Here is a 12,598-nt window from a genome sequence, read left to right as displayed (position 1 = left end):
AGGGATGATTTTGCACCCCTCTTCCCCAGGGGATATCCAGCCTTGTCTGGAGACAATCTTGGTTGTCACAACTGGGGGGTAGGGTGCTCCTGGCATCTGATAGGTAGAACCCAGGGATGCTGCTAAACATTGTACAATGCCCAGGACACCCCCTGCCTGCTGACAACAAGGAATTATCCAGCTCCAAATGGCAATAGTGTCAAGGTTGAGAAACCTTGCTTTAGAATTGGGCCCTGGGCTAGACACAGTGGCTAATGCCTATAATCCCAACACTTCGGGAGGCCGAGGCAGGCAGATTGCTTGAGCCCAGGAGTTCAAGACAAGCCTGAGTAACATGGCAAAACCCTGCCTCTACAAAAATAAGCAGGATGTGGTGGCACACACCTGTAATGCCAGCTACTCGGGAGGCTGAGGTGGGAGGATCACTTGAGCCCAGGAGGCAGAGGCTGCAGTGAGCCATGATGCCACCACTGTACTCCTGCCTGGGTGACAGAGCGAGACCATGTCTCAAAAAAAAAAGGACGAGGAGGGCCTGGGTGTCAGTATTTTTAACCTCCCATTCCCATTCTAATTGGCCAGGGCTAAACAGAGCTTCTCAAACTTGATAGTGCACAAGAATCACATGGGCTCCTTGTAAAACTGCAGATCTGGGCTGGGCAGGTCTGGGGTGGGGCCTGAGGTGTACTGCATGTCTAACAAGCTCTCCAGTGATGCCAACGCCCCTGGCCCGCACTTGGAGTTGTAGTAGTACTAGAATATAGCTAAAGGCGTCCAGGCAGCTGGACTGGACTCTCACTGTTTTCTCTTTTTTCTGTCTCTTTAAATTTTCATTAAAAGAAAAAGTTTTCCTTCAGGTAGGGAGGTAGGAAATGCAGACTTGGCAAAGGTTGAATCTGTTGGTTGCTGAGACTATGAGGCTTTGAAGGGGGAAGCAACGAGGCTGCCGCAGGAAAGAGAGGAGCTGTGTTCACAGCAGCGTGCAGTGATTCACAGCCCAACTGTCCGCGCCAGCCTCCCGCCCAGCACTGAGAGCTTGCAGCCCCTTCCAGTCCCCAGGCCTCCTGGCTGCAAGCCTTGGGCTGGCTTGCCCAGTAGCGATGACTCAGGCTTTCCACCTGTAAAATGGGTGGGATGCTCTCGCCACTGCACCACCCATCCCCGGGGCCAAAAGCCCCCAGCTGCTCCCCAGTTTCATCAAAGGCAGATCTTCAAAGCCTGAACCTGCAGCTGCTGTTCTTGCTGCTAATAAATCTCATTTGTGGCAGCTCAATTAGGAAGTCATCACAAAACTTTGATATTGAAAGAAAGGATTAATAACCCAGCCCATGTGGGAGAGATTAGCAGCTTCTGCGGAGAGGTCTTTGTAATCTATCCTTGTAGCCGGCAGCCCCTGGGGCAGCACTGGCAGGTGGGTCTCTGGGAACAGAGGGTGCCTGGGCTGAGCTGGGGTTGAGAAAAGCCATCAGGGGATTGGTTTGAGTCACTGCTGGGTGGCACTCTCAAGGTGGAGTGTCTGGAAGCCTCTGGCTGGTGCACGGCAACTCCTGAAATGTTGCCAGGTGCATCGTTGCTCCATTGAGTGGCCCCAGCAGATGCAGGGGGATGCCAGTGGCCTGGAGGCCCAGGCAAGGCAGGAGGGAAGGGTTAGAATTGGGCCGTGGGCCTCACGCGGTTGCTGCCCAGGCTCGCGGATGGGGAGGTCCGCAGGCTCCTGCCATGGAAGGGGCTGGCCCTCTGCCCAGTTCTCTGGGCTTGGGGAGGAATGCCAAGAGCTCAGAGTGACTCACCCCAGGGGGCGGGCCTGGCCTCTTGGCCCACGCTGGAAGGAGAGAGGCCTGAGGAGGTGGGGCCCTGGCTGTGGCTGGGATCTGTTTCTTGCCTGCCCTGGGAAGGTGGCTGGAGCAGGTTTTCATTCTTTTCTGCAGCCTGGCTTCTGGAATAGGTGGCTGGCTAGTTAACCTAAGAGATTGGGCTCTGGAGCTGGAGAAACCTGCTTTTGAGGGTTCAAATCTAAGCTTCACCATGGATCCTTGGCCAAGCGGTGACTTTACTCCTCTTAGCTTTGGTTTTCTCCCCAGTCAAATGCGAATCATTTTAATACTTCCTTCCTCAGAGGGTTGCTATGAGCATTCAACTATAGCATTCTGGTTTAGTGCTCAGCACAGGCCTGTCCTGTTCCTCCATTTTTCATTTATTAAAATATAGATGAGGACATAGATGTAAACAGATGTATTGAGAATACATACTGGGAGATACAGACATATTCATATCCATTCATCCACCCACCCATCCACCCACTCACCCACCCATCTGTCCACCCAACCACCCATCCACACACCCACCCTTCCACCCATCCATCCACCCACCCACCCATCCATCCACCCATCCACCCATCCATTCATCCATCTACCCACCCACCCATCCACTCATCCATCCATCTACCCACCCACCCATCCACCCACCCACCCATCCATCCACCCACCGACCCATCCACTCATCCATCCATCCACCCATCTATCTACCCACCCACCCATCCATTCATCCATCCACCCACCCACCCATCCACTCATCCATCCATCCATCCATCCACCCATCTATCCATCCATCCACCCACCCACCCACCCATCCACCCACCCACCCACCAACTAGTACGTTCTCCTCCTAGGTTCTTGGCACTATTCCTGGTCTAGGCTTACAGCAGTACACAAAGCGAAGCCCCTCCTTCCTGGGCTTATATGCTAGTAGGTTAAAGATGAAAGAAGATAAACCAATACAAGCTACATATAGTGTATCTGAAAGTGAAAAGCTCTATGGAGAAAAGCAAAGTAGGACAGAGAAAGCAAAGGTGACAGAGAATGAGAGAGAGGGACCGGGCTGGGTACTGCTGTTTTAACTCTCGGGAGGGGATGGGGTGGGTTAAAGAAGCCTCCCAGAGGACGTGACAGCTGAGTAGAGACCTGCAAGAAGTGGAGAAGGGAGACATGCAGGTAACTGGGGAGGACAGACACTAGGAAGTGCAGATGCTCAAAGGTAGGAGTGTGCTGAGTATATCTGAGAGACAGAATGTTCTAGAAGTGTGGCTGGAACAGAGTGAATGAAGGAGAGTTCTAGAAAAGGACCCCATGGGTAGATCATGGATGTCTTAAAGACTATGTTAAAGATCATAAATGAATTCCAAAGTCAATATGTCTAAACCCTTCAGGTACTATATCCTAAGCTTAGCATACATGATGCCTTCATGTTTTGGCTGACATCAAATGTACAAAGAAAGGATATACTTTAACAAAGGAAACCTCTTATAAAGAAGTTTATTTGCCCATCCCTTTATAAAAGGATACAGAAAACCAATTCTCATGTACCTGTTCTCCTTATAAGGACAACAGGCAGCCTCTGGCTTCCTGTAAGGAGAACAGGCCTCTGTCCCTTGATTCATGAAAACGAAATGTGTTGTTAGAGGGAAATTAGCTCAAATGACTTAGAGCACTTTCACAAGGCATAACATTTGTACAGTCATTGATTGTCAGGGGTGATGGTTCCACATTTTAGATAACAACAGGTGACACAGGTGGGCAGAGCATGTCATATCTCAGTACCATGAAATCAGACCTCCTCTTTTGAGCAGACATCTCCCCTCATCACAGTGACTTCTCTCTCTTTTGCCTGCAGCCCAGCGATCTGCTCACGAGCTGCCCATGGTTGAAAGACAAGACACAGACAGCTGCCTGGTCTATGGCGGCCAGCAAATGATCCTCACGGGGCAGAACTTTACATCCGAGTCCAAAGTTGTGTTTACTGAGAAGACCACAGGTCAGTGGATTTTTGAGCTCTTTCTCTGTCCCCCAGAATCATGCAAAACTGACCATCTCTTTATTATATACAACTTTGGTTTTGGGGGTAGATCCCACCGTGCAGTTTTATACCCTGCTCTTTTTACTCAGCGTGTCTTCAGGGATTGTGATGGCCATACCATTCACCATTGCATGAATGTGCCATTCTACATTTTAACTCTTCTAGGTCATTTTGATGGAAAATGAGATTATCTCCCACCCTCAATCCTTTTTTTAAAATTACTTTTTTACATAAGGAAGGAAATTTTTAAAACTTTTTGCTGTTATCAAGAAGGGAGGCCAAACAGCACAGTGATAAAGCATGCATACTCTGGCCCTGGATATCTTGGGTTCAAATTCTGGGTTTGTTATCTGCTTGCTTGGTGATCCGAGGCATATTACCTAACCTTTAAAATTTCTTACCCCATAAAGTTGTCATGGAGGTTAAATGAGCTAATACATGTCACGTAATTGTAATAGCGCCAAGTACAGCATAAGCCAATTAATATTGGCTACTTGTATTTTTATTATAAGTAGTTCTGCAGTGAATCAGCTTATACTTCTAGGATTAATTAATCTTGTACATGAATCTATACGTATATCTTTTTAGTTTATTTAGGGTTTATTCCCAGCAGTGGAATTTTGGATAGTCATTCTGAGGACTTTAAATACATATTGCTAAATTACCTTCCAGAAATCTACAAATTGAAGTTGCCATCATGTCAGTCATAGTTTCACCCCCATCCCAGAAATGCCATTTTTTTAAATTAAAAAGGAATCATTGTGGAATTGGTACTTCTTTCTACTTTGCATTTCCTTGCTCTGAGAGGCATAATGTTTTGTTTATTCACCACGTGTATTCTTCCTTTGGTGTACTATCGGTGTCTTTTTCAGTGGGTATGTGGTAGAAAAGATGCTGATCTGAAGTAGGAAAATATCAGATTAAGCAATAATTAATGAAACAAATGTGTTGTTAGAAGGGAATTAGCTCAAATAACTTGGGACACTTATTTTGGATACTAGAACCAATTTTCTTTTTCCTTAACAGACATGATTTCAGTAGGTTACTTCAAAGGGGTGTTGATGTTTGTCTATTTGTTTATTGTCCTTAGAACAATCTGAGAATATAACAGGTGAGTTGTCCAGTTGGAGGGGTTGTGCACTGTACAAGGGCATCTCCTCTGAGGGCTGCCATTCAAATTGGGTACATCACCAGTTTACACATTAGTAAGACAGCTTCTGGCAGGGGGAAGCAGACTGTCTTAGGCAAAGAGTGCTTCTTCCAGTCTCGCACAAATCATCCTTCTGGGATGGGCTGGACATGTGACCGGGGTGTGACAACTGCATTCTCACAGTTGGAAGCATAACAAGAGGCAGAATTTATTTTAAAAGGGTTTGATGACGCCTTTGCGAAAAATAACAAAAAAGGTATTAAGTAAGGCTGTGGCAGTGGGGAAGGGAGATGCAGGGATGGGTTGGGAGTGGTTTAGAAGGCAGATGTCACTGAGGTTTGATGGGACGTAGTGGTGTAGAGAGGCATTAAGAACGCAGGTGGCAGGGCCAGCCACCAGGAGGGCTGCTTGCCACCCGGGCAGCTCTGCTGCTTACCGGCAGTGTCACCTGCGGAAACTCTCCATCATCTATCCCCTGAAAAGCAGGGACAGTGACAGTGCCTACCCACAAAGGTAAGGTCTGAATGAATTAGAGCAAGTGGGCTTAGCACCGGAAGTGCTCGGTAAGGGGCAGGGGCTGCTGCTGTTTTTCTGGAGCTGCTGTGGATGGGGAAGGGGAAGAGGTTGAGTGTCGAGATTGTTTTGTTCACGTGGTGCACTTGGCCAGCTGAGATTTAGCACACAGGAGAGGAGGTCTGTGTGGGGATGAGGTTGGGCAGGGAGGACGGGTTTCATTTTGGAAGTGGAAGCGTTGAGTCTCATGTACCCATGGGCCTTCTTGGATGAACCATGATCTCACCTCTGCGGAAAGGCAAGAGATTGGTGGGTACGTGGCCACGTGGTCTAGACTAAGAAACCAGATCCTGGCTGCAGATGTTGTCATGGGAGCTGTCAGCAATGAGATCTGAGGTGAAGTCCTGGGAATTGGCTCTGACCTCCCAGGATGGCCTCCAGTGGGAGAAGGGGAGGCTTAGAGAACTGAGAGCCACATCCTTTAAATGTGGCAGAGGAGGAGCTGTCACAGCAGGAGGAGGAGAACCAGGGGAGTCTGGTGCCCTGGAGACCAAGGGAAGGAGACTTGGGAAGGGTCAGCAGAGGCAGTGCTATGAAGGTCACAGAGCCCGAGGTCAGCCTGAGAGTCCAGTGAATGGGGGGCCTCTGGTGATTTGAATCACACGCACCCAGGTGGCGGTGAGTTGAGGAGTGAGCTGAGGAGTAGTGTTGCTTGAGGGATCGGAGATGATGAAGGTAAAGTCTGCTCCAGGCAAGAAGACTCTGCACCAGCAGTCCCCAACCTTTTTGGCACCAGGGACCAGTTGCATGGAAGACAGTTCTTTTCAAGGGTTGGGGAGATGGGCTGATGGTTTCAGGATGATTCAAGCACATTACATTTATTGTGTACCTTATTTTTATGATTATTACATTGTAATATACAATAAAATAATTATACAACTCACCATCATGTAGAATCACTGGGAGGCCTGAGCTTGTTTTCCTGCAACTAGTTAGTCCCATCTGGGGGTGACAGGAGACAGTAACGGATGATCAGGCATTAGACTCTCCTAAGGCGGGCACAACCTAGATCCCTCGCAAGCGCAGTTTACAGTAGGGTTCATGCTCCTGTGAGAATGTAATGGCAGGCTCATCTGACAGGAGGCAGCGCTCAGGCGGTAATGCAAGTGATGGGGAGTGGCTGTCAATACAGAGGAAGCTTTGCTCTCTCGCCCGCCACCCACTTACTGCTGTGCGCCTAGTACCGGTCTGTGGTCCGGGATTGAAGACCCCTGGTCTATACCACATTTTTAGCCTCAGCATTATTGACAGTTTGGCCCAGATAATGACTTGGCAGGGGCGCTGTCCTGGGCACTGCAGGATGTTCAACAGCATCCCTGACCTCCACCCACGTGACACCAGTAGTGCGGCCCAAGTTGTGACAACCAAAAATGTCTCCAGACCTTGCCAAATTTGCCCTGGGGGGCAATATTGCCACTGGTCAACAACTGCTGGTCTACAGCTTAGAAATTTTCAGGAAAGACAAAGGAAAAGAGCATGAGGAAAAATCAGAATCAGGGTCACCTTAAGCCTTCCCCTGTGCGTCTCAGCAGTTCAGGCCCAGCATCTGCTTGGCGGAATGCCTGCACATCTCCCCCGAGCTGTCCTGCAAAGTGGGGTGCAGGGAGGAGGCCTGGCCTCTGCCTGCTTTGCCTTGAGGGGCTGATCCAGCCACACAGGGCTCTGTTGGCTGAGTGGTTTCTATTTACACTGAAACCTTTTTGTTGCTGATGGAACTGTGCAGGAAAGAGTTGGAGGCTGGATCCTACCAAGTTCCTTACGGAGTTAGGAGCCAGCCAGCTTTTAAGCACTCTGGGAGTTTAATTATTCTGAAGCTATCCAAGGGCATCAATTAAGCATTTGTGGAATGAGTGAATGGCATTTATTCTCTAGCTTCTATTCTCTTGGTTTCAGAAGAAATTTCATATTTACCTCTTGAAGGCAGGAAAACACAGAGCCTGTTTCAGCTGTGAAAAGTTGGCTGTTAAGAACAAGAGTAATAATCACAGCTCCTATTATTGGCCACTGTCTGCAGGCAGCCCTGTGCCTGCCACTTTCCGTGTGTGGTCTCATCTAAGCTGGCACCCATGGGAGGCAGACAGTTTAGCTTGGAGAATCCAGGGGACTCGTCCACAGGTGATATTCAGCATTGACCTGTCATTCAACCTCTTTGGGCCTCAGCTTCCCTGTCTGTAAAATGAGATAGTGACAGTCTTTCTTTCCTGGAGTTAAATATGTAAATAAGCAGCATGCACTTAGTGCTCATGGGATGTTCATCGTTATTTTTTGAAGTGGGGTCTAACTATGTTGCCCAGGCTGGCCTTGAACTCTTGGGCAACATAGTGAGTTCAACATAGTGAACTCCAGTGACCTTCCTGCCTCAGCCTCCTATTTGGGATTACAGGCGTGTGCTTTTGTTATTATTTTTATGGTCTTGTGATATTCATTACTCAGGACATAGTCATCATTCAGTTGACACATGCTGCCCCAGGTGCTGGCCTAGGCTGGGAGAGATTTGGGGGGCTGTAACCCACAGCGGTCACCAGCACAGCTCTGAGGTCAGATGGCCTGGGTTCAAATCCCTGATCTGCATTTAGTAGCTGTGTCGTTCTGAGTAAGTTACTTCACCTATCTGGGCTGACATTTCCTCTTTTGTAAGATACAGATGATGATTTACTTCTCTTGGGAGGCAAGATTAAATGAGATTATACAGGTTGGGTGCTTTGCATAGGGCTCAGAACATTGAACATGCTCATTAGATGTTAGCTTTTTTTATTATCATCATTATATTTTGGCTGTAGAAAAACAAAGACAAGTAAGACTTTATCTCATGGAACCAAGAGACATTAAAAAACAGTAGTAAGTACTAATAATGAACGTTATTAGTAATTTAGTAATTAGTAATTAGTAGTTCATTAATAATGAACTACGTGCCAGGCCTTATTCTAAGCACTTTGTATGTGCTAACTAATCTGATCCCTCATAAGAGCCCTACAAGATAGACTACTGTTTTCTCAATTTTACTGGTGAGAAACTGAGCACAGAGAAGTTAAGTAACTTAGTGAAGATCACACAGCTGATAAAGGGCAGTGGTGGGATGACCTCAGGCAGCCTGGCTCTAGACCCCACACCTTGGACTCTGCTGTTCTATGCTTAAAAAGCTTAGAACCAGGTTAATTTTGCATGAAGACCCTTCAGCTGCTCTGAGCCACAGGCTTACCCATTTTGTGGTGATAGAGATCCTTGAATTAACCACTTCACCGCTCTGAGCAGCAGTTTGAATTCTCTAGTGTGTTTCTGGCATCAAGAGGATACATTTCTGACCCTTCCATGCCTAACTGAAGAATCCCAGGTGAATGTAGTTCCTGGATTAACGACAAGAGACAATCGGGGGTGTTAGGGACACGGAGGGCTTCTCTGCGGGGGATGTCTGGCTCTGAGGGCTCTGCAGAGAGGGGGCTCGCCTTGCATTTGCTGGTCCTGCTCTTTTGACCCCAAGAGCTCACCTCCCAGCCCGGGACGCCTTCTGCAGGGGGAATCCCTGTTGCTCAACTTCTTTTTTCCAAAACTCATCCCCGTTCCCATCTCCATGGACATTTGGCCAGCAAGGGCTCTGCGGGGCGGGTCGGAACAGTTGAAGTTTTCCAAGGAAGGGGAATCCCAGCTGTTTCTCACATTAAGGAAAGGTGACAGCCTCCTGGGCTAATCTTAGCCCCGAGTTTGGTCATCGGCACCACCAGCTCCAATGTTCTTTTTATAGCTGTCGACTAAAATGGAATTGGCAGTTTCCACTCCAGCAAGATGACAAATTGGAGAGCAGTGGAAAAACAGTAGGAGAGGGGCAGCGTGGTGTTTCTTAAGTTAGAAAAGCTTGGTGTTTTGGAAAATGGCATCTTATTTATAGCAGCAATAATAATAATGATTATTATATTATTTGTATTACTATTTTTGATTATTTTTGTGACTTTCAAGAGCCTGTGTGATCTGGCTCTGCCCATTTCTCTGACCTCAGCTTTTTTGACTCTCTCCCTGCCACTTGGCCATAGCAACACCTGGCTTCACTCTGTCCTCAAACACCCCAAGCCCATTTCTGTCTCAGGACCTTGGCTTTCTCCGTTTGCTCTTAGAATGTTCCTCCACCATTTCTTTTCTTTTCTTTTCTTTTCTTTTCTTTTTTTTTGAGACGGAGTTTTGCTCTGTCGCCCAGGCTGGAGTGGCGTGGCGCGAGTGCGCGATCTCGGCTCACTGCAAGCTCCGCCTCCCAGGTTCACGCCATTCTCCTGCCCCAGCCTCCTGAGTAGCTGGGACTATAGGCACCTGCCACGACGCCTGGCTAATTTTTTGTAGTTTGTTTAGTAGAGACGGGGTTTCACCATGTTAGCCAGGATGGTCTCAATCTCCTGACCTCATAATCTGCCTGCCTCGGCCTCCCAAAGTGTTGGGATTACAGGCGCGAGCCACTGCGTCTGGCCTCCTCCACCATTTCTTTTCAAGCCTGCCGCCTCCTATTCCTCCCAGTCTCAGCTCAAAGGTCACTTCCTCCACGGGGTCCTCCTTGACCGTCATTCTGAAGTTGTCCCGCTTCCCAGACACCTTGTCACCTTCTGTGCCACTGCCCGGCTCTGTTTTCTTGGGGGCACTTAGCGCTGTTGAAATCACCTTGTCTGTCTGTTCATTTATCACCTGGTCTCTCATGCTGGACTCTTAGTTCCTTGACAGCAGAGTCTCAGCGTTTGCTGCTGTATCCTCAGCATCCAGAGTGGTCCCCGGCACATAGCAGGTGCTCATTTGTGTTGTTGAATGAATGCATCTCTTTTAGTTGTCACTCCAGCCCTGAGAAGTGGGCAGCATTATCCCCATTTTACAGATGAGGTAACTGAGGCTCACAGATGTCAAGTCATGCACCCCAAGTCAGCCCACAACTGGTGACAGAGGTGGAATCCCAAGGCAGCATTTGTCATCAACTCGAGTAATTTTTTCTAGTCATGTCAGAGAGGACAGAGAAACCAAACAGAACAATCAGGGTCTTTCCTATTTATCATTCTCAGTAATTGCTGAAAAGCCATTTGGATGTTCTCTGAAATTTAAAAAATGTGTAACCCTTCAGGCAAAGTTCACGCTGGGAAGTCCAGGCTGTTCCTGACTTCAGTGGGAACCCTGGCCCTTGGCCACAGGGCCTCAGGCGGAGTCGGGGGTCCCAGCAAAACATTGCAAAACAGGAAAAAATCTAAGGACACAAAAATAAAAGTGATGTGGCAGCGGGAAAGGGGTTGCCATGGCTTTGAGCGACTCGCTGCGCCTGGGTGGGATCCAATGTTTTGGAAGGTTCCTTCACATGACACAGAGTTTTGGAATTTTTCGGCTGGTAAATCCTTCTTAATTCAGGCCCCCAGGCTTGGCCAACTAGCTCCCTGGCTCTGTGTGTCCCGCGGGGGCGTAGGTTGGAAACTGGCCTGCATCAGATTACTCAGCTTTGAAACTTAAATTGTTTGAAGAGAATTTTTTGTTTTGTTTTGCTGGACGATTTTCTTGGAACGGTCTGATGGCAGAGGCTCCCATCACCTGTCCAGAGGACAAATTGATTTTTTAGAAAGGACGCGTGGGTGGTGGAATTCCCTCTTTCCCACTGAGTCATCATATCCTGACATGAGTCATTTTATTACTTGGAGGTCCCCAAAGGTTGTATTTTGAGCTTTGTTTAATAAATATAAATGCATGTGCTTAAAATAATTTTTTTTTTTTGCTAAATTAAGTATTTTTCCGTGAATTTGTGCCCTGGAACAATCGGAACCATCTTAGAGCAGACACCTGCTCTTCCCACCTGTTTCTCTCCCTGGGTTTGGTTGTACCCGGCGTGATGTTCTCTGAAACAATAGACCTGGTATGGGAGTCTCTAGATGGGGCTTCCCTCTGGGAAATGTCAGACTCCAGACAGGGCTGGGGCATGACTAAGGCTCTCCGGACCTTTGCCCTCTGTGACTCATGTCCCTGGTGTCAGTGGCCCCCCGGGCTGGAGCCCATCACTTACCCACAGCTTTGCTGGGACACGAAGCTGCTCTCCAAAGATGCGATCCAGATTGCAACTCCGAAGCTGCCGTGGAGATAGAGAAAATGGTCTCGTTTTCAGGGATCTAAATATTTGCCTAAACTTGGTCCCCTGCATTGAAGAACAGGCTTTTAAGTCCAAGAATCCTGCAGTTCATTCCGTTTGCATCCATTTGAAGGAGGCCACAGAGAAATGAGTTTTTAGTTAGAACACTCGTTGTGTCTAAGCACTTCCACCATCAGAAATTGTTCCTGGTACCAAAGGCCTTTGTGTAATTCCCACTTCAAAGGCTGGATTTTGAATCACCCAGCAGACTTGGCCTGAAGCCTGGATTGGCCTCACACTATGTACCTTGGGACTCAGTTTTCCCATCTCTGAGATGGGGTTGGTGGTGTATTAGCAATAGAAGGAGATCAAGGAACTGAAAGTATCAGGCACATAGTAGGTGCTCAGAAAACATCAGCTGCCCTTCTACCTGCACTCTGGGAGCCTGGTTGACTTCACACAGGGTTCAGAGGGCAGAGCCATGTTGGTTTCTTATCTGGGAGAAGAGTCCTTCTTGGCGAGGTGAATTCCTCTCCTGTCCTTACCCCAGACCCATCAGACTCCTGGAGTCATAGCCTGGCAGCTGGAGGGAGGGTAACTCATGGTCTGCTTCCTCCCCTTCCCATTTTACGGATGGGGAAGTCGAGTCACACAGTGTGGTCACTAGACTTCTTTGAGGTGACAGAGTTCATCAGTGGAGGGCTGGGCCTGAAACCCCAACTTCCTGGTTCCCAGAGTAGCTGGCTGTCTGAAATGTGTGGGGATCATCCACAGATGACCGCTTAGGGCCGAGAAGAGTCACATCTAGGGTGGGACAGGGGAGGAGCTGAAATCCGGCCTCTGTGTAAGATTGACCTTGACTGAGCATCCAAGCGTGCCCTTTCAGGCTTGCTCCACTCACTCAGCCCCCGGTGCTTCCATGTTCATTTCCCGGGTGTTTATTGAGCACCTACTAT

At 48.3% G+C, this 12,598-nt stretch overlaps 1 protein-coding gene across 3 annotated transcripts in view; it reads left to right on the top strand.

The window, feature by feature from the left end:
* Positions 1 to 12,598, top strand: part of NFATC2 (nuclear factor of activated T cells 2) — a 176,959-nt gene that overhangs the window by 104,953 nt on the left and 59,408 nt on the right. For all 3 annotated transcript variants that reach the window (XM_063601232.1, XM_034947643.4, XM_034947644.3), the window contains exon 6: positions 3,667 to 3,807. In XM_063601232.1, coding sequence (XP_063457302.1) covers positions 3,667 to 3,807 — 141 coding nt within the window. The remainder of the gene's footprint in view (positions 1 to 3,666; positions 3,808 to 12,598) is intronic.

Source organism: Pan paniscus, chromosome 21, assembly GCF_029289425.2.
Source record: "Pan paniscus chromosome 21, NHGRI_mPanPan1-v2.0_pri, whole genome shotgun sequence".
NCBI lineage: Eukaryota > Metazoa > Chordata > Mammalia > Primates > Hominidae > Pan > Pan paniscus.
This window is presented reverse-complemented; position numbering and strand designations above follow the sequence as displayed.